The sequence below is a fragment of the Vidua chalybeata genome, chromosome 4 (assembly GCF_026979565.1).
Source record: "Vidua chalybeata isolate OUT-0048 chromosome 4, bVidCha1 merged haplotype, whole genome shotgun sequence".
In the NCBI taxonomy this organism is placed as follows: domain Eukaryota; kingdom Metazoa; phylum Chordata; class Aves; order Passeriformes; family Viduidae; genus Vidua; species Vidua chalybeata.
The window spans coordinates 25,071,654-25,093,859 of record NC_071533.1 but is presented as its reverse complement, the minus strand read 5'-3'; the positions used below and the strand labels follow the sequence as shown (position 1 = coordinate 25,093,859).

At 39.4% G+C, this 22,206-nt stretch overlaps 1 protein-coding gene across 3 annotated transcripts in view; it reads right to left on the bottom strand.

Annotated features, from left to right (window-relative positions):
* The window catches only part of NPNT (nephronectin), a 48,969-nt gene that overhangs the window by 10,222 nt on the left and 16,541 nt on the right, over positions 1–22,206 (bottom strand). For 2 of the 3 annotated variants that reach the window (XM_053941759.1, XM_053941760.1), the window contains 6 exons: positions 21,387–21,479; positions 14,518–14,637; positions 13,596–13,715; positions 9,322–9,456; positions 7,974–8,096; positions 5,751–6,080 (listed from right to left, as the gene is read on the bottom strand). In XM_053941759.1, coding sequence (XP_053797734.1) covers positions 5,751–6,080; positions 7,974–8,096; positions 9,322–9,456; positions 13,596–13,715; positions 14,518–14,637; positions 21,387–21,479 — 921 coding nt within the window. The remainder of the gene's footprint in view (positions 1–5,750; positions 6,081–7,973; positions 8,097–9,321; positions 9,457–13,595; positions 13,716–14,517; positions 14,638–21,386; positions 21,480–22,206) is intronic. The other variant, XM_053941761.1, reaches the window with a different exon arrangement.

Genomic DNA, 22,206 nt, shown 5'->3' with positions numbered 1-22,206 from the left:
GGCATTTTTAACTTTTGGGAAAGCAATACAGCTTATTTTATTTACTTGTTAATTGCTGAGATTGGGAGTATAAGAAAGTACATGTGTATATATATCAGCTTGTTTGCAATAAACTAATAACTGCTGTTTTGGTGTTACAAAACCAAAACATGGAGTGCAACTTCATGTTATTAGTAATTGTTACTAATATTAATGATGCAGTTCTCTGGCTTACAGAAAAAACTGATTTTGCACTCTAAGTAAAATTCCACTCCACACAGTAATCATGACTAAGCTTCCCATTCACTAAAAACAACAAGAAAAAAGGACAAAGATTTTTTGACTGAATAGTTATGACTGAAAGCTGTTAAATCCCCCTTGCAAAAAAATCCTGCAAGTGATGAGATTTCATACACAACTAGTAGAAAACAGCTAAAAGTAAGGGTAGTCCAGAGGTCAGTCAGACTGAGAAAACAAGAATAAGTCCTGTTTTCCTCCAGGGAAGATATTGATATATGCTGGGCTAAAAAAAAGAGGCAACAGAGAGGTACATTTCACCCTTTTGTTTAGACACCACAGTGTCCAGGATATATTTCTTAAAACTCTACAGATTTAAATTCTGCAGTAAGAGTTATTTTAGGAAGTGCTTTGATGGACTGTGCCACCCTCTCCAGCACTATTTACATATGAGGGGAGACAAAACAGTGTCAGCACGCCACCACTCTGCAGTCCAATCTTGCACTTCTTGGGCAGTTACAAGGCTCAGTAAGTTTTACCGAAATCAAGCACCTTGGTATTTATCTTTGCAGAAGGTTCTCTGCAAAGTGACCTGCCTGGTTTTGTATGAACATCCATTCAGGAGGTGCAGAGTGCCAACTGAGTTTCAGGGAAACACAGCTAAAACAAGGAGTGTACAGAAGCTTGCATATCAGATCTGGGAACAAAACTTGCTGGAAGATTGATTGAGGGTGAGACTTGTAAGACTCCTATATTTCATGACTAAACTCCAGAGTACCAACAGGAACAAAGCACTTATCGCGAATGCTTAAAAATAAAGACAAATACATTTTAAAAGGTGCCAAGACAGTGAAGACAAATGAAATACTGTTGTAAAATAATGCTACTTTAATGATATCAAGGAATAACAAAACCCCTATTCTTTACTTTTATTATTTCCTTTTTTTTCAACAGCTTCAAGGATCACAAAACTGCACTTACTGCACTAAGGACTTTGCCGTAACTGAAAGGGAGAAAAGAAAGAATCCAGTTTTAACCCAATCTTTACATTTTTAATAGCTGTTATGAGAAAAATTTCCTAACTCCAATCTTTTTGGCTCCACTAAGGGCTAAGAAGGAAAACTGCTGAACTGTCTTTTAATACAGATAAGGGGGTTTGCTCTTGCTATGCTGATATCTAGTATTATGCTTTAAGTTTATGCTTTTAGTTCTTATCATCCAGATCCCAATGGTAGCAGAAATTCACAGTATTATTGAGAAGTTTGTTCTATTTGTTAGAGACTTATAACTAGAAAAGTTTTTTCTGTACTTCACTGTAGTTTGTATCCGTCCTGAAATAGTTAAATATTAAGCTATCACTGCATTCCTCTCTCATTGCCATTCCCCCCATATCCATATCAGGAGAAGATTATCCTTGGTGCCAGATTCCACTGTCTGCATCTGACTAAGTGGTTCAAAGGCCAAGTGTAGGAATTTCATGTTAAAAAATACAAATTTTTTTGTTCTCTAAAAAAGCAGTTCCCCAAAGTCACTGCAGGCTTTTTTAGAAAAGGAGTAAAGCATCTAAAGAAAAGCAACAATCCAATATCTTTCAAAAATTGTAAAGGCATTTAAATAACATTATCAGCATTTTTATCATTTGTGCTCTTTGTCACTGCTGAACAGAGCAATTTCTCTGATCCTCAGCTCATTTCAAGTTGAGCAGCACATTCAAGAGAGCTCTAAAGTGAAATCCTAGGTCAAGTTGACTCAGTGTGTGGAACAGAAGATCGAATAACAACAAAGGGAGAAAATAAGGAGCAAGGAGTCACCAAGGAAAAGGTTAACTAACAAAAAACTAGAATTTGAGAGATGCTTGAAGAAAAAAAGTCCATTTGGCCCCAGCATGTTTCTTCTCCTGATGTGGAGCGATCCTAGAGCACCAGGATTGGCAGGATTTGGTCTAGGACATCTGTGCAGCAGCCAATGGCCCCTTTGCCATGGATTCCCTGACAGAAGTACCACCTATTCGATGGCAGAGCAAAGCAGTGCTGCTTCCTCCAAGTCTGGCTAAGGCTGCTGAGCCCCATGGGAAAAAAAGGAAGGGAAATGCCCATGCATCCCAAGATAACCTAGCTGAAAACACAACTTTGAGGTCTTTAGCAGATGCTAATGGCTGGGAGCACAGAACTGCCAGTGGTTGCTGGGTACAGTGCTCTCTATGCTGGGTTTTGCACATCCCTGTGTGATAAAACACTACTTTTTGTGACTCTTTGGAATACAACAACCCTTGGAGACACGGGAGGAAACAGACACCTAAGAAGACAAATTCTTTTGAAGATTTATAAAACTGAGGTTAAATCCTAGTTCATGACCTGAGTGGATTTAACATCAATTTTCTCCTCTGTTTTCCAAGAAAATAAGAGTTACAAGACTACTAATTGCTGCCTGTATTCTCTAGTGAGAAACAAAGAAAAGCAGAAAGAGCAAGGCTTTTGCTCCTCTTTCCAGGCAGGCATATGGGGACCACAGTGCTAATTAATTTTTGTGAACTGGCTTCTTTGCTGCCTCAACTGGAGAAGCAGTTAATGTGAGGAGATGAACCTAAATAAGCTCAATATAAGCAAAACAAAATTAGCTCATATCCACAACCCAGGAATATTACTATGATGTCTGATGTAGGTGAGACTACAAAGAAATAGCTTTAAAGAAGCTGAAGGAAATAGTTCAAAACTCCCCTTTCCCTGAAGAAATACAGAGGCAAGTGAAAAATCCATGAATGTTTTTGGAGGTGGGGAGGGCTTGGCACATCCAGCTAGCAGCTAAGAAGCAGTTGAAGGTTAGCTAAATGTTACTAGTTATCCCAGTTTGAAATCCTGTATTGCCTTAACACCACAGTTGTTACCACTGTGTCTGGCTGTGAGGAATGATTTTGGAGAGGCACTGGCTTACATTCGGTGGGAGCACTGCCATCCTGAGCTCACAGTGCCTCACACTGAGCAGCTGCAGCCAAACAGAGCCAGGCACTGCTCTTCCACACACCTGGAGCAGGGGCAGGGCTGGCCAGCAGGAACCTGAACTCAACCCTCCCTGCACACATCTGTAAGCTAACGTGAAAGGCGTTTCAGGTAACGCACCTCACCTCACATTTACCATGGGCCAAAAGCACTCCTGCAGCCAGGTCTGCAGCCCAGCTAGTGCTCAGGAATGCAGCACCTGGCATAATGCTCCCATGCTGCTGAACCCTGGTGTGATGGCATCTGGGGATGTTCAAGTATCTCTGTGTTATCCTTACAAGTGTGGTACCGAGGAGAGGCAGACCCAGGCTCTGCACATCCCACTGTAGTAATGTATGTGGGCTATAACTTTTCTACCTGCTTTTCTAAATGTCCCACGTGAGGAAATTAACTTCTGCTCTTCCCCACAAACCTCTGCAGTAACAGGATTCAAAAGGTGAAGGAACACCTTACTCTACAAGCAATGCTTTCTTTGAGAAAGTAGCACATTCTTCTAAAATGGAACTGTTTTGCACTGAACTGTAGTTTCAAATCCTTAACAAATGCTTTTGTTCCCAACACAAACACTTCTAGACAGAGAGAAAGTAGGAGAGAACTCCAGTGACCACTGGAGTATATACTGGACCACAGTATACCTAGATGATACTTTCAAAGTGTTCAGAAGAGAAAAGAGAGAAAAACAGAGCAGAAAGCATAGAAAAAGATAAGAGAGAGGAGAAAAAAAGACACCAGCTTCATTGAAGATCACATCACTAGCATCATCTGGAGCACAAGTGGAATATGCTTTCAGTCACACATATGTGTATCAAGTATGTCTCTTGCAGTGAATTAAAAAAATTACATGGTATTGAAGATAGACATCTGCTGACTTGATCAGAGGACTCTGTCCCTGTATTACCTGCTGAGGCCAGGAACAGCGGGTGCTTGACCCGTTTCAGTCCTGCTGTGCTGTGCACTGAAGCCTTTGAAGTTATGTGTGTATATCACAAACCTCAGAGTGTGGCAGCTGACCTAACCCAACAGTTGATAAACACTTTGCAAAGGTCCTGTGTTTGTTATATGCACCATAATGTAAGCTGCAGTCAGACCAAGCCAAACTTCAAAGGCTTTCACTTTCCTATTTTCCAAACTCCTATATCTGAAACACATGTATTGAAAACATTAGCTTCCAAATCCCTCTAGGGACAATACAGAAAGACTAATTGTAAATAATAAGCTTTACACAGAGGATTGATTGTTATGACTTCATGAAAATAGCTGAAAACTATCCCTCTGCTTTAGTATTCCAGAGAACACTTGCAGCATAAGACCTGGGAAGCATAATCCTGGAGTCTACAATAATTTCCACAAAACTATATTTTAAACTGTTGGGTCCTATTAGATTAAGCTTCATAAATCTTTATTATATTTCCTTTTAGAATTTCACTTATACATATCTCCATATTTTTAACTGAATATGAAGCTAAAAGTACACTCTACCAAGCAGTACCAGGATTTGTCTTCTAACTTTTGTCAGTTTCACTCTCCATTTTCTAACTGTCTACAGCAGATAAAATGTCACAGGGAAAACTATTTGACAAGGAACAAAATATTTCACTGAGTAATGACCTAGAACAACAAAGCCCAGGAAATTATTACACAGATGCCAAAGCAACCAGAAAAAAACTCCCACATTGCTTGTGCACCTGCTCTGAGACAGCAAACTTTTCCTCCTACTGCATTGCTTCAGCAGCTTTATTGTACAACAAGCTGGAGAGCTGATCCAACACACCCTCCCCGTCTCTAAAATTAGCCACAGAACTAAAGATGAAATCGGGTGTTGAGTATTTCTTGGCAGCTATGCACAGCTCTGTAAGTGCCAGTAATGTCTCCTGTGGTATGCACTAAAGCTGGCACAATGGTGCTGTAGACTTCAGAGGAGCTCCTAAAGTTACATGTGTTCATGCTATGAGAATCTTTACTATCTTCAGCTTTTCATGCCTCCCTTTCCACAGACACCGTCCAGAAAATTACCCTCTATGCTATTTTTATGCATTTTTCCCATTGTTTAGTCATGAACATCTGAGACTATTTGAACCCATACAAAAGAGGTCACATAGAAGTCTTCAAGTAATCAGGTATGATCCCATTTCTTTACCATTCTTAAAGCTATGGTAATACTTTGTTTATGAGGGACTCTCAACTCTCTGAATTTAAATCCATTGACTACTTTATGAGTTATGTTTCACTTCAATACTTTTCAATAAAATGTCTTTCATTTCCTTAAAACTTTCACCTGAAAGCATAAGTACTTCTACAGGACAATATACTCAATAATGGGGGAAAAAAATAAAAACTTTTTTGATTAATTGATTCAGAATTTCTGTCCCAAACTTCTGTTAGGTAATAAAATCAACTACTTGTGCAGCTTTACCATACAACCATTTTCAGTTTCATTTTTCTGTTCTCAATGGTATAGTGTTCCAAAAATCCCAAACAGTATAGTGCATGCTTTCATCTACAGCTTTGATAAACAAAGGCATATGGAAAATTACTTACTGAACACATCTCCTCGGGGTTTCTGAGGATCTGGCTGGATCCTGTTGTCATCTATAACTCCTTGGGAAGATGTAGTTTCAATGGGAACATGTGAAGGCTCTTCAGTTGTTACCAGAGGAGTTCTTTGTGGTGGTAGTGTAGGTCTTACCGTTGTAGGCTGAGGTGTTGTTGGAGGCGGAGGCTTCACCACTGGTGTCGTGACCGGCCTTGTCACTGGCACGTATCTCATGGTTGGCTTGGGTGTCAGTTGAGTTGTCCTGGGTGCAAGCTGAGTTGGACCAGGGGTAGGACGAGCTGTTGGCCCAGGTGTCAGCCTGGTCACTGGCCTTTCTGTAACAAAACCAGGTACATGCAGTGGGTCTGAGGAGTTGTGTCTTCAGCATCAACAATCCTACTCATTCTACCACTACCTCCCTCAGGGAAAGTGCTATTGGCCTTGAATATGCGATATGGACTAAGTGGTTCAATGAGAACAACAGGAATAACTGTAAAGAGAATTAAAATGGGACCAAAATGGACATCTCCGCCTCTCATTCCAGAAACATAACAGTCTATTTCATTATGACACAGAGACATTTGGATGAAATAATTTTTCTTCTTCTGAAGGTTTCCATTAGTTAGAAACATTAGCATCAGCACTGCTAAATTATCACATCCCTTTATGTCATACTTGGCACTGCAGCCGTTTAGAGATAATTTAGGATGACTGAAGGTCAAGACACTTCCATCCCATCTCCTCTCAAGCATCAAGTCTCTTTCAAAGTTGGCAAAACTTAAACAAAAGCATGCTGGTTAAAAAAGCATGGGCAGGAAGCCATTGGTTAAGCAGCCCTCCAAACTGGACATGCTCGTAATCAGGAGTGGAAGCAAGTTTACGAAGACCCTGATGTTACAACCATTTTGGTCACAGATGGCCAGACACCTTTGGATTAAGAAAGTTCTTGCAGACCTTTCCTTCTAAACATTTCTCCTTGTCAATAAGCAGTAATCATTCTAGAGATTGAACCAAGCCAGCCTTCATTTAGATTCTTCCCTTTGCTAAACACCATAAAACTGAGATATTTTTCAGCCTTCACAAAAATGAGGTGCTGGACCGTGCAGCACTTTCACCCCAGTGACAGTGCCCACAGTACCATCTCCTCCAATGTTTCAGAAAGGACAATAAATTTTAACTTAGTCTCACAAGGAGAGCTTCTGAAGACATGAAGCACAAGAATATGTTTTGTTGTTTTCTACTGCTTAATAAGCCTTTTATATCTCGCTGGAGATATTAAAAGGCTCAGTAAGAACTCTAGTCACATATTTTGTGTACAAGCATTTCAAGTATAGCACACAGTTAACATGAAGAACTACTATTTATTAAACAGTGAATTGTTTGATGATAGCAGGTAAAAATGTTTTCCCTCTGGCCACTTGTTTATTACTATCCCTTTGAATACCCTGCATTTTTGACATTTATAGTATATTAAAATATAAAACACCCCTTAGGACTATGTCCTAAGTAACACACATGAAATGTGCCCACATATACTTGCAAGCACTAAGGGTGTGATAGAACACCTTTTACTATGACAGCCACAGCTGAAGGGGAAAAATGGTGCTGCTCTTTAAAGAGATCAGTGAGTCACCAAAGACCAGATCCCATAAAGAAATGCAGGATCAAAAAGATCCAGCAGATGCCACAGAGCTGCACACTCCTGTGGGACATCAAATATGGGAGAGCTCCAACACCTTATTCTGTACCAAGGGGGTGGCTGCTTCTCCCAAGAAAAAGGTGGCCAAGGGAATTTTCCAACAGCAAATCCTTCCAGAGAAATCCTCCCTCCTGGCTCTTCTCACATCTGGGAAGCATCAGGGAGTGGATGGGGTGAGCTGCTGAAACGGGCCAGTTGTGGAGTGTACATAACAACAGGGTATGAGTAATGTGCACTGTTTGATCAGACCTACCCTGCTTACTCAGTTGCTCTCATCCTGAAGCTATCTCTAGAATCAAGCTGTGAATAGGGAGAGGTGAATTTCTTTCTAATTATGAAAATGTCTCAGGGAAAGATATTTTTACCAAGGCATGCTAAGACCTAGAAAACTCCAACTACATTCCCCGGCCCCTTATTTAGTATTAAAAATAGTTAAGAGAAACTGAGCCTGACAGAGCTGTACCTTAAAGTTTACAAAATGGGACACACAAGCTTTCAGAATCTCTATTCTAAAAGGAGCATTACATACGTATGCAGTTTGTTCCATTGTCTCTGTACCCTTCTTTACATTTGCATTTGTAGGATCCTGGCGTGTTGTAGCACTGTGCAAAACTGCCACACTGGTGGTGGCCAAGGGAACATTCATCTATATCTGCAACAGGAAATTTACATTAAAAAATCATTTGTTTCATAAAAATCTGACTTTCTGCTTATCCCTGCAAAAAACCCCAAACATTAATACAATTTTGATTATTAAAAAAAAAAAAAAAAAAAGAACTTTTGCCAAGGGGACAGGGGGAAAAGGAAAATAGACAGTCACAAATCAATGTGGTGATACAAACATTAAGGAAAACAGGGACTATTGGGCAGCTTTGGTATTTCTCAGCTTTTACCTTAGCATCAGCTTCAGACATGCCATAGGTAGTTTGCGGCTGAGATCATTAAGATCACAATTTTAACAACCACTTCTTATAGGTGACAGAATAAGAATAAAACAGAGTGGAGGTATATGCATGTTCTTAATCACACAGATAATAAATTGGTTTTTTTTCATAAAATTCTTCCTATATAGTACATCTGTATAGATGTTTCTACATCAAGTAGAAACAGTTCCAGCAGTTTCATATGGAAACGTTTCATATGCCATATCCACATTTATTGTTAGTGATGCAAGCAAAAATCTCCAAATTCCAGTGCTCTGAATACAAATTTCTCTGAAAAAAAATATTTAAGTAAACATAAAGCAATGCCTCATTATCTGCACATGATCTTCTTTTTAGTGAAAGAATCATAACCAGTTGAGACCCTGTGAAACAAATGGAGAGTGACCTGGGAATATCTTTGTTGAAGGGCATACACCAGCTGCATTCCAGTCTCATGTCCAGACAAACACAGGTTATTTCCCAACTCCTGCCTCTTCCCCACCTGTCTGCAGGGGAAGGAAAGTTGGGCAGTCTGGGTTGGGAGGAGGTAGGGTGTGCACGTATTCTTATCTTGGATCTTGGGACATGCTATGGAGCACACCAGTGTTACAGCTCAGACACAGCCTAAGCTCATACTCTGCTCCAAGCCTACAACTGCCAGTGACAGTGAACCCTGAGGAAAAAAAGGCTTTGGAAAGGAATTCCTGCAGTCATCAGCTCTGTTCTCCCCACTAGCTTCCACATAAGAACCAGTACAAGAATGTGGGCCAAATACATGTCTTCTTTTTCACAGCCTATTTCTATAATCCACCCTTTCTTAAAATACTGATGCAGTGTAAAACAACCTGCTTCAACATTTCAGCTGTAATAAATAAACATTCCTCTTTGAGCCATTAATTTAATTTTCAAATACACAGCTCTATTACATGCATGTGAGAAATAGCTTGTTATTACCATGGCATTGGTATTTGCCTCCAATGTACATCAGATCAAAGCCTTTATGACACCTGCAAATGTAGCTCCCGAAGGTATTGACGCAGTGCCTAAATCGTGGGCAGAGAACCCTCCCAGTAGCACATTCATCAATATCTGTGGAAACAAAGGAACTGTATTATTCTTAATAACAGTTAAAATACACTGTCTAAATGAAACTGGTTTCACATAATAGAAAGCTAAAGAATAACCAAAGTATTTTTCATAAGGGCCCTTGGTCAGCCAGCATTAATTCCTGAGCACTTCTGTCTGTGCCCTCCAGCTCAGCTCTGGGTCACAGGCAGATGCCCACAGAGCAGCTGATGCTCACCCACTGCTGCTCTGCCTGCCTGGGAAGCTCTCAGACAAGGTCAGGCTGACACACAAAAGCTGCTTGCGCTGCCACTCACTCAGCAGCCCTTGGACACCGAGCTGAGGCTGCTGAGTGCTCAAACACTAATTCTCTGCTGAGGTAGAGACCTGCCATGCCTGGCTGCTTCTGACGCACGCAGCTCCTTGTGTTTGCTGGTTATCTACAGAGCACAGTTCAAGCCTTTGCTCTGCAGCTCTATCAGGTTCTTGATCTATGGGAAAGCAAGATTTTGCTCTCCATGCCATTCTTTTCCCAAAAGGAGCACTTCAGCTGCCGATGTCAAAAGTGCAAAACAAAGCCGAGTGATTGATGCCCTGCTGCTCTTGTGAAAGAGGCCTGAACAAGGCAGAGCCTCTTCCACTGCACAGAAAAAAAATGTAACTACAAAGCTGCTGGTTAGTTAGGACAGCTACCTGAGGTGGGGGAGATGGAGCTTCAGCTTCTCTCCAAGCTGTGCTCCCACAGCCAAAAGAAGTGACTTAAAGCCATGAATTGCTGGCCAGCTGGGTTGTCCCAGTAGCTCCTGCTGGCACTGTCCCACTCTGCATGAAGAATTACTGAGGACAGCAGGGATTCAGCCCTGAGCTCCCACACTCCTGACTGCTCTCTCTCCATCAGGAGCATTGCTGGAATGGTGCAGTAGAGGCCTCAATGAGAAAGAAAACAAGGCCAATACTGGGCACGTCTCCACATGCCTGAATCTTCCTATAAATCTGTCTCTTGATTTGAATTTATTGTTAACATTTTAGGCTTTGAATATGCTACTAAGTTTTACAACTCTACCATGTTTCTTATTACAATTTAATCAACAAGTTACAATTTTCAACAACAATTTTCTACCCTTTATTAAAATATTATTTCAAGGCTGCAAATTTGACTCCTGATTACTAAGAGTTAGTTCTGTTCTTTGTTGGTTTTGGTTGGGTTTTTTAATCTTTAAATCACAGCTTCAAAAAGTAGTTCAGTAAGAACAAGATTAGCCACTGAATATACTTCATCATGGCATGGATTATGATCTTTAAAAACCTAATGTAGCATGTCCTGTTTTTTCCTCTGCACATATTCATATTGATTCACATTTCTGCAAATTCACATAAGGCAAAAATTATGTTAAATCATGGCAGCAGTGTACGCAGTTCTGTGTCCTAGAGATATAGGACAGAACTGTTAATTAATACACTGTTCAAAACTGATGCAAAAATATGGAAAATTGTAACAGCCTTCCACTTGCATATAACAAGAGGTGCGTGGATGCTCATTGCTGAGGGGAAATCCACTTGTTGATCAGTAGCCAAAAGATGATATGCCAGTGCTTGTGATCAGTTTCCTGCAGCTCTCAAACAGTACGGTTACTGTGGCTTCTTTCAAGTCAATCCACGCCTCGACCAAAAGGTGTAGAGCTGTTTCCCTTTGCCTGCTGCAACATGCTGTGGTTCATACCTGCTTCCTATGAAAAGCAGGGCATGGAGGGGGGATTTGGAGTTCACCTCAGCATCAGGGAGCTGCTCCAAAGGCACACAAGGCAGTGTGGTGGTCAGCACCTAATGAGTGTGATGGTCAGTGTCCACCAGAGAAGCAGAATTGCTTCTCTCTTGTTGCAAGTATGATCCGATTACCAACTCAAGCACAAAATAACTTGAGACCAATTTTAAAATAGCATGGTTTTTATGTTTACAAGGCTGCATCTTCAATTTTCTAAGCACACACACACAAAGGAAATAATTTTATAGTGAAAAATCATTATTTTCAGCCCTCAAATAATTTCAGAACATTTGAGGATGAAATGTGTATATGGCTCATTTCATTAAATTAAAATCCCAATCCAAAAACCTGGCAAGACCAATTGATTTATTGCTTCAAGAGTCATTAATCAATTAATTAGCTGTTTAATCCATATTTTCACTGACTATTTTGCTGAATTATTTTTTCAATTTGTTGTCATTTAGTTTATACTATTTACCTTTATAGCCAAATTGGTGGCTCTTTACTGATTGTCTGAAAGGAATATTTTAAACAAGGGAATGATCAGCTAGTGTTAAACTAAGAATAGAATAATGCCCAGAGGAACTTCCACCTGTGCTAAAAATAGGCATTGCATTCCCAGCTGTCTTTCAAACTTTCCTCAAACAAGGATTTCATGAGCTGTAGGCAATGTACACTTCAATTTTCTTACCACCACCTACACTTCTATTTGTACTGCAGCATTATCCAGACCCTTGCTGGAGCCAACAACTGCCCCAACAGTGACAAGCTTGTACAAACATGAGCAAAAAGCACAGCCTTAGTCCCAAGTAGCTTCAACTCTTTGAGGTATTTACTGCAACTCAAATTTGATAGAGAAATAACACAGAAAGGGTGCATGTCATAATCACTTCTTACCAAAAAAGGGGAGAACATTATGTTACAATGCAGGAAGAACACACATCTCTTGCTGTAACTATTTTCTCTGTATTGTACAAGGCTGCTCTGAAATTCTTGTGGATATTTTAGAAATAGGTTATGAGGTCATTCTAAATGATGCATACCCAAGTAAAATGTGGGTACACAGTTATTTGCCTTTCTGGGAAAAAAAAAAAACCAAACATGTTTTTTTTGAAAACTGCACTGAAAAACTCAAAGAGTTTCATAGGACTGGTTTGAGTGTTAGTCTTTGGCATTAAAGTACACTTTGTTTATTTCAAAATATGAAATTTTCCTGAATAGAAAAATGCACACTAGGAGGATATTGCAAGCATTTTTTCTAGCAAATTTCTCTACATGATGTACCTTTCTTGAATTTGTACTTAAAATCATTCAGCTCACTATGGCATGTATGGCACAAGTATCTTCCAAAGATCTCTCTGCCATAATATCCACAATGGGATTTATCACAACTTAAGCCCTTCAGTATGCAACAAGGGTAGGTTTTTTTCCTCCTGTTCTTTCCAATTTTTTCCATACACAGATTTGCAAATCATGCCTTTCAGAAAGCCTCTGACTTGGTGTGGAGCCTGCTCTTCTCATCAGAAGATCTAGAATATGTCCCTTTCTCTGCCAATGAATTTTTGGTCAGCATGGGTCAGGCACTTGGAGAACCACCTACCCTGTGGAGAGCTAAGATACCCAAAGGGATGATTAGGACATCCCCATTTTTTTACATTCTTTCAGTGTTACTGGTTATGGAATTGTAGCACTTCATAGACTATAAATAATGAAATCACTGGAGCATCATATCCCACTCAGGATGTACAGTTAATGAATGATGAAATCACATGTCACACTGTTCTTCAGACCATAGTAGAGTCTGATTAACCATAAGCACCTTTTCCATGTTCACAAATGTGGGAACAAAACATTTCACTTTTATACACTCTAAGTTCCTGTGTTTATTTTAACCTGGAGTTTTGACAATATGGAAGAAAGACAGCACATTCAATCCCACTAATACTGGGAACATGCACAAACCTTCACCTTGCCCCACTATCATATCAATGATTTTTACAAATTATCCCTCTACCCACTGCGCTAGGCACCACCTTGTTGGGTATGAGGGAAAGGTGATCTCCCCATTCCTTTTTTTATGCAGGCAGGTATTTTGAAGTTAGCAATAGTTTAAAATGACCCAGTAGCAGGAGTGGCAAGGGCCAAGGACTTGGATACCAAGGAGTCTGTATGGGCTTTAGGCAGACAATGAAACTTACAGGACTGAAAACACTGGCGATCTCTGACATGAGGGCACCTGAGCAACAGCCCTATTACTATTCTCATTATTAACAACTTTAAACAGCCTGTTCTATGCATTCTATGTACCTCTAATAAACTCTCTTGATCTGCATTCTGTGCAAGGATAAAAGCATTCTGGAGAAAAAAATTAAAACTTTTAAATCTACATTTGATCACCTACCTACACAAGTCCTGCCATCAGGCCCAAGCTGCAGCCCTGGAGAAGGACAGCGGCAGCGCACCTCCCCTTTCAGCACGTCACAGCCATACTGACAGTTTGCCATCAGGCAAGAAAGGGCATCTGGATAAAATAATTGAACACATTTAGATAAAGATTATGATCAGTACTACAAAATGACTGAAAATTTTGGAGAATTAAGACATCACATATTTATGATAAAAGTGAGAAAATGCTTGTATCTTTCAAAGAGGAAAAATATCTGCAACTAGAATTTTTCTTTCCACAAACTACTTCTCTAAGAAAATTAAAAAAAAAAAAAAAAAAAAAAGAAATCGACCACAATTGTAGTAAGATGTGTTATTGAATGCAGTCCCCAGAATATAAAGCCTAATATGTACTACAGACTCTCCTGGACAGTTACTGTCATTTTAAAAATGGGGTATCTCCAATTTCTCTCCCCTTCCCTCTGTCCAGATATTCAAAGTAACTGTTTTTATGGGAGCAAGTAAGAACCTGATCCCTGGAGAGATGGCAGTACAATTTTTATACCAGTCAAACAACCAACATCTGCAGCATTAAAGACTTCACGTTCATAAGGCCATAAGGAAGCAGAAATGCAGGTGTCTTGCTGCAATGAAAACTGCAAGCACTTGTCCTCAAAGGCCAATTAAAAGTGATTTACAGCACCGAAGAATGCTTTGGGGGAAACTTTCAATAAAACTAATAAAATAAAAACAATTGCTCCTGGCTTTTCAGCCTAATTTAACTAGGAAAAAAGTAGCTCATCTTGTGCAGCTACCTAATTTCCAACAAGATTAATCTTTTACTTGAGGACTCATTTTCATTTCATAGAAGTTTTCCAGGAAACTCGAGCAGGGATTTTGAGAAGCTGGGAAAGAGCAAGCACCAAGGCTGGCCATACTTGAGCACGTTCCATCTGGCATTAGCATGTAGCCGTTCAGGCAGTAGCACTTGTAGCTGCCGTAGGTGTTCATACACCGGTGCTTGCACGGCCGCGGCTTTAGTCCACACTCATTCAGATCTGAAATGAAGGGCACAAGGAAAGAGGGTGGGAGAAGAAAATGCACGAGGCATGCATGGCAAAACTGACAGTTCAAGCTGCTGGAGAAGGAAGGAAAAATATGGCAATTAGCTTTTTATACACAGCTCAGCTGATAGCAAGCATCCAAAACATCCTGCATGAAGCACTGTTCATCCCTCCAGCCAAGCAGCTTATTTGGCTTGGTTTCATAGATGTCTTTTCAAAAATGACAATATTAGCATTAGATGAAGTGCCAGCTGCTTCATTAGGCAACACACAAGCTCAGGCTACCCACGTCTTGCCACAATTCATGTTGATGACATGTCCAGGACCAGGCAGCACTCGGAAGAAGGAGGAGAGAGAAAGCAAACATCACTCCGCAATCACTATCATGATTCTGATAGCAATTCAGTGATTCACTATCATGCTTCAAAATTAGTGGTGGAGTAAGGTAGGAAAGCTGATGCCAACTTACTTCAAATAATCTCACAAAGAAAATTTAATCCTTATCATTTAGAAAATACTAAAAGAAAGCATCTGACATCAGCTATATTTGTCAAGGACCATTTGTGAGGGCTAGCATTTCAGACTTAGAATTTAATAGAGAATTCATGGCTTGAACTGAGAATACTCAGCCTACAGTTTCCATATTAGTAGACAGAACTTCAAACACGATGATTTCCTTCAGAATTCTCTTCCAAGAATATGTGTTGATTTTGTCTGAGAATAATTTGTCACTTATTATTGTTGCTAGTTATTTGCATAGTGATGAACAAAGATGAGAACAAAGATGAAAATAATAAATCTATTCACAAATCCAGCCAGTGAGGACCTAAGGAAATGAGTTATCAACCGTCATCTCTAATATTGTACCATACTGTCTGGCAGTCCTTTGCAGAAGAGAATTGCCATTTTTTCCAGAAATTTTCAAAGAGCCATCTCCCAGTACTAAGCACCATCATATCAAGTGTCACTCAATCCATGCAGCAGAAAAGTAAGCCTTGAGGTCTCATCATGTCATAGATACACACACAGTAGCCACTTCATAAAATGCCAGCTGAAGAGGTGACAGATGCCTCCTGCGGACTAGAGGCAAAGGCTCGGGGTTAAGATGCTGATCCAGAAAGATAAATACACCTTGGGTTGCAATGAAGTCAGTAATTCACTGATTGCTTTTCAGAAGTAAAGCTGAAAACTTAACTGGGTCCACATAGTAAATGGAGTGAGAAAAGTTACATTCACTGTAAAGGTGAAGTCAGAGAAAACATTGAGTCTAGACAAATACACCTGGAATTTTACAAGATCTTAATGTTTGGATTTTAAATTTGTCCTGAAACTCTGTAATCCATTGGTTTGTGAGAATAACATTCTTCACCTACTCTTTTCAGGCAAAGTATTTTTAAATGGCATTCTAAAACTGAGAAATGTATTCCCTTTCATTTGACTGGTAAAATGCAGAGCCATCAAGAGAATAATACATGTATCACACTGCAAGTCACTGATGCAATCCAAACTCAGCTGAGAGGATGTTGCCCCTTTTGTTACTGCTGTTCCTGAGAGCTCCTAACAGTGTTTACATGTATCATTAAACTTTCTTTCTTCTGACCTACTTTCTTTCCACCTTCATGGGGTCAAGGAATAGCGAGCATCATGCAAACATGGCCCGCCCCAGTGCCCTTCCCCTTAGTTCATTTTCCAAGGTCTTGGGAAGAACAGCATGTTTAAGGACAAGAAAACTTCCTGCTCCCCTCTTTTGGAAGAGGGTAGCAGTAAAAGATGTAATATTCCATTTCTACCTGTTATGGCTGGACAAGATGTTTCCAGGAAACCTGAGGGGGAATACTTTCTCCTCAAGTGGTGAGGAAGATCAGGTGAGCCTAAGCAGGACTTCAGTGAGGAAAGACTGCCAAAATAAGGGCTGGACCTGTGCATGATAAAGGAGTGATGACGACCTCTGCAATCTTCCTGAGGACCACGTGCTGCAGAGACAGCACCCCTTCTTACAGCTCTCATTCTTTGGGAGTTGGGAAAAGTTTCAGGAGAGTATACTTCCCACAGCAGGCACCAATGCCACACTCACAAGAAAATACCTGCTGGGTTTGAGAGAAACAGCTGTAGAAGAAAGTACATTTTGCCCTGTGAAAGCAGGTCTTCTGGCAGGAGTTGTGACTACAGGCATATGCCTAGGCCAAATGGAAATGCAGTAGATGAGAAGATGATTATGCTAGAGGGCAAGGACCAGTTTTCACTGTGGAAACCTTTGTGTGAAAAAAGCTTTACATAAAAATCTCAAATAATAAGCAGATGAAAGCTCACATTTTGAAAGGCAAACTTCTCTTGGGAGTACAAAAAAATTCTTTTCTTTTTTCTGTAAAGCATACCACAAGTAGGCAGTTCCTGACAGACATTATAGCTGTATTAACATATTTATTACACATGCAATGTGTCTGTTAAAAAAGTCATTGTTACATTAAAACACTCTGTTAGCATTTGATTTCAATTCATAAATGTATCCCAAAGGAACCCATAGTATTGAATATACTGAAGTTCACTGACAACCATCATTTTGAAGTAAGAGGAAAAAAAAGTTCTCTTAGTCTAAAATATCTGTATTCTTCCTATTTTCTACAAAAAGAATCACTTTACAAAATAAAGGTATAACAGAGCTAAGTATAAAATACTTAGCTAAATGTAGGGACAGAATAAGGAAAAGTAACACTGAAATTAAGTTGACAGGGCAGGATTTTAACAGTGCCCTCTGTTAAGTTCTAGTGTTTAAATTCCACTGCACTTCAGCTCCTAAGTTTAGATACTCCTGACTACTAAAATACTCTCATGCACTTACTTCCAGAGTTATGACCACAGACTCAAAGTTGAAAATAAGAATTTACAACTGTTCTCAGTATATTACCCTGCATAGAGTATAAATTACATTATGAGCCTTAAAATACTGGATCCTTTTAGAGGCTCTGAATTCTACACCACCACTTGATACAAAGTATTCTTAGTACAGAAATAAAAGCTCTGGTACTGACAAATAGACACCTATTAGTAACATACTAGGAGAATAGTATAAAGTGCAACATTATTGAAAAGTTTAATAAATCCCTTTAATTTCTTTTTGGGAATGTCCACTCATTGTCCTGCATTTGAGAATTTCATTTTTCAATCTTTTAATTTTCCACATTGCCTACAATTGTACAGCCAATGCAAAACCAGCACTCTTGATTTCAAAGTAACACAAGGCAGTAGAGTACATAAAAGCAGACTGACTGTTTTGGCCACTATGGGAAGCAGGTTTATAACAAACACAAGCTGCTGAGCACAAGTATTTTATATCTAAAGGAATTAAATGAAATGTGAGTGCAAGGGAAGGACAGAGGGTTATGCTGGCAAACCCGGATGTGACTCCTTTGACTGCTGCACTGCACCACACATGGTCTTGGACCAACTTCAGTGCACACCCAACAATGAGCCACTTATTTCTAGACAGATTCAATACCCTCTGCTATTTTCTTTTAATTAGCTTCTGCAGACTTCAGCACTCAAGACTTTTTCTGCCTTTTCTGCATATCACGTAACTTGGATCAGGCAACACTGAAGTTAAATATTCAATACCACATTTACCCAACTCTGAACATAGAAAGTCAAAGACCAGAAATCAAGAAGAAAAATTAAACTGTTATCACCATACTATAAACAGCAGATCAGCTTTCATTTCCAGCAGTTGCAATCACACTGTCCTGTCAACCTCATAAGAGATTTCTATCACCTGAAGAGTTCTGTTCACTTAAGTCTGATTAATCAACAGCTGCCAAATTCAGAAGTTTTTTAACTCTCCTTTTCTACAACTTCTACAGCTTCATCTAAATCACAGTTTTCTCTTTATCTAACCTGAAAAACAATTTCCATCACTATCACTTTACACAGGAACTCAATAAAAAAAAAAAAAAAGGCAGGCTCTGAAAGAAGAGCAGAAGAAAGAAACAAATGCAAGTGACAACCATGAGTATGGCAGAGTCAAAACTTTTCAGAATACACACAGGAGCACCAAGAAATCCAACCAATTATTTTCCCTGCATGCTAAGGGCACTGCACGTTCAGCTTTCACGTCCCAGCCATTGATGGGTCTATCAGCCTCCACCCCCATTGCAAGAAATTGCACTCCTGTTTGAAGCCGTGCAGAAAGGAGGAGCACAACACCTGAAACACAGGAACACCTCACCCCTTGCTGCTACATTACTGCAGGATGATCCAGGGGGTGGAACACAGAGCTTCACTGCTCTGACCAAATAGACTTGTGTACAACTGCACATCTTCACAGGACAGGGAGAAGGCATAATAAAAATATGGCAATATGCATTACTTCACTTAATAAATATACATATATATCAAGTGCTGACAAGAATTTCAAGCGGTGAACTTTGCATCATTTTCCTAGAACAAACAAGGTAAGAGAATAGAAAGTTACAGAAAAACAGCCTTAGATTTTTTTGAATAAAGACAACCTTTCCCAGCCAAAGAAAGTTAACCGGTATGTGCTTGAGATTGCTAGCAAAAATTACAACTATTTGTATTTGTCTTACTGAATATTATTTGTATTTTCTTCAAGAGCAGCTACCAATTTTCTGATGAACATATTTGGAATGTATGAGTTCTGTTATTATCACAATAAATTAAGAGAGGTGGAGAGGGCATTTTCTCTCACGTGGCTCTGTTTGTTTCTTCACTGCTTACAGCTGTGAAGCTGGGATCAAAAAGCCAGAAGGGAAACACAAAAGCCATTCAGGAGATATGAATGCTGTAGGGAGAACACATGGTTAGCTCTTGTGCAGTCACTGCAATTTGATTGCTGATGATGGCAACATAATTTAAAAAGTATCAGGTAGTCTTAACTTCTGAGTGATCTAACGCAAGGTATGGATTGTCACAGCAGCTGCAGCACCACTGGAAAAGGACAAGCATCCAGCATCATCACACAGTCAGGGCTGAACAGCTCTGCTGTGAGGCTGGGCTGATCTCTTGGATCAGTCCCAGGAACGTATCCTGATCAATGGGGCACACGAACAGATGAGATGTAAAGCCTGTTTATCAGAGCTTGTACTCAATGAAAGCCTTTCACCAAGAACATGAGCATACTTTACAGCCCAGATTCACGCATCCTAGAAACACTTCCATCTCTGCAGGGAACTCCAGCATCTCCTCTGCCAACATTGTTACTTCTAGAACAGGATTGAGAAAATGGGCCACAGGCTGAGCAGGGCAGGCGCTGTATTAAGCTATAATAACATAGGTCACATTTATCCTGTGTCATTTGAATCTCCTCCCAGCAAAAGCAGACTCTGCATTCATTGCACACTTTCCAGTCTCATCCAAACACTGAATCAGCACATAGCAAGAACACAGATCATGACCCCAGGAACAGCTCAAGGGTCTCACTATGCAGTAGAGCAGCCACCTGAACTGGTGCACATTTGGGGCACCACAGTCAGCTGGCATCTCACTAACCTCATCTACATCTGCCAGGCAGCTCTGTCACCAACACCATGCAAGAATATTTCATCAATACTGCCCAAAGTGCTTCCTTTGACAATCTATCACATTTTTCCTTCCTTAGCATTTAGTGGCAAGTAAATATTTTAGTTCAAGATTGAAGCCTCCAGTAATTTGGAGAGCATTCTTTCAATATTGTTAACTATTTACTACATATAAAAACTGTTATACATACATCTAACTATTAGTACACTGCACTGTTTTCTAAAACGGTTTTGGACTAATGAAAACATGTAGAATAAAATCATAATTCAAAATGTCAGCCCAGAGTAAGGGAAAAAAAAAAGACAGGATAATATAAGAGATGATGGAAACTTTTGAGAAAACTGAAAAACACAACACACATTTTCACATCAGTTTGAGAGGGATTAGTAAATCTGAAAATAAATATGTATCTATTTTTAAAGAAAATAACTCAGTCTAAAAATCAACATGTCATAAGAAATTTAGCAACATCAGAGTACATCCTTGAAAAAAATCATTCTAAATATCACACTTTTCTACCATAATTTCCTCAACACTGAGAAAATGCACAAATTTTCCTGTAGGCTGAGACAACTGCAAAAGAGATACAATTGAGATATCTTTGTGTGTGAACACGTCTTAGCCATCAAAGTCTAAAAATCCCATATTACAATTCTCTTAATTGTTTATACTCTATGATCTTTATACCATTACATGCTTTGGACATAACTTTTGAGAAAAAAAAACCCAACAATGAAACTTGATAATCCAGTAAGAGAAACTTCATCTTTACACCAATCATTTAGCTGTTTAATACAACCTGGTTAGTTCAGGATTAGAAACACTAAAATGAAATTGTATGAATTATGAGGTTTTTAATGAAACAAATATTATTTCACTATTCAAATCTGAAAATTGTGACTTTATAAAAAACAATCCTGACCACAAGGTTTAAATAATTTGCTTCTGATTAAGGAGAGCACGTAACTACATCCTATATATTAATCTCATTGATATCTTCTGAATGAAAGCAATTTTCCCCCTACATCATCCCTCTGCAGATGTCAATCTCTCTCCAAAAGTCAGTCCAAATATCAGACTTGCTGCAGCAGTAACAGACCTGGTATATGAGTTCATTGCTCTATAAACACAGGGGACACACACAGCATTGGTGGGGGCAGGTACAGAGATCAACAATACTTCCATGATTTCGAAAAGAAATATCTTCTTACCTTGGTTGCAAGTTTTTCCAGTGTATCCTGGGTGACACTTACACTTGTTTGGCCCAATGCATTCACCATGTTTGCACCCTGGCTGGCATACGGCTGCAAATAGAGGAACACTCATTATCTTTCCACTCCAGTCACAGCTGACAGTGCTTTACTTTGAAATAAACAGCAACTACTTAACAAATAGAAGTACTGTCTATGCCATATTCAGAAAATAAATACAGAACTCCAAGAAATAATAGAAAGCCATTTTTTGGCACCTCTCTCAATATGACACAAACAAAATTCATAAAACAAACGTTCAAAGCTTCAATAACAAAAAACAAAAGCATTGCTTTTGAAGAAATATAAGAATTCATGCACAAATATGTTTTTGCTGATGTAGGATTAGCCAACAGGAATATTTTCCTGGGTAAGTGAAAAACATTTGACAGATGACAACTTTTAACAGCCTTTCTAAGTCTTTTGCATTAGAAATGTTTTTCTATTATTAAACCTACTTTTTAAATATACTGGGAAAATGCAGTATTTACTATGCTCTAAAACGTTGTTTATCATTATATGACAAAATACAGATACACAATCCTAGTGAGCTCTCTGCTAAAGCAAGATAGACACAAAACAGGCAGAAATCAGATGGTTGCATAACTTGGGTACCCTGTACCCAGGATTTATCTATTTACCCCAGTTTAAAGTTCATTTTATAAAGTAACAGTATCATTTGGAATTTGCAAGTAACTAACGAGATCCAGCTGCAATATTGTTCTGACAACAACGGGCTGTATCATAAAACTGGATGTCTCAAGGACATAATTTAACAGAA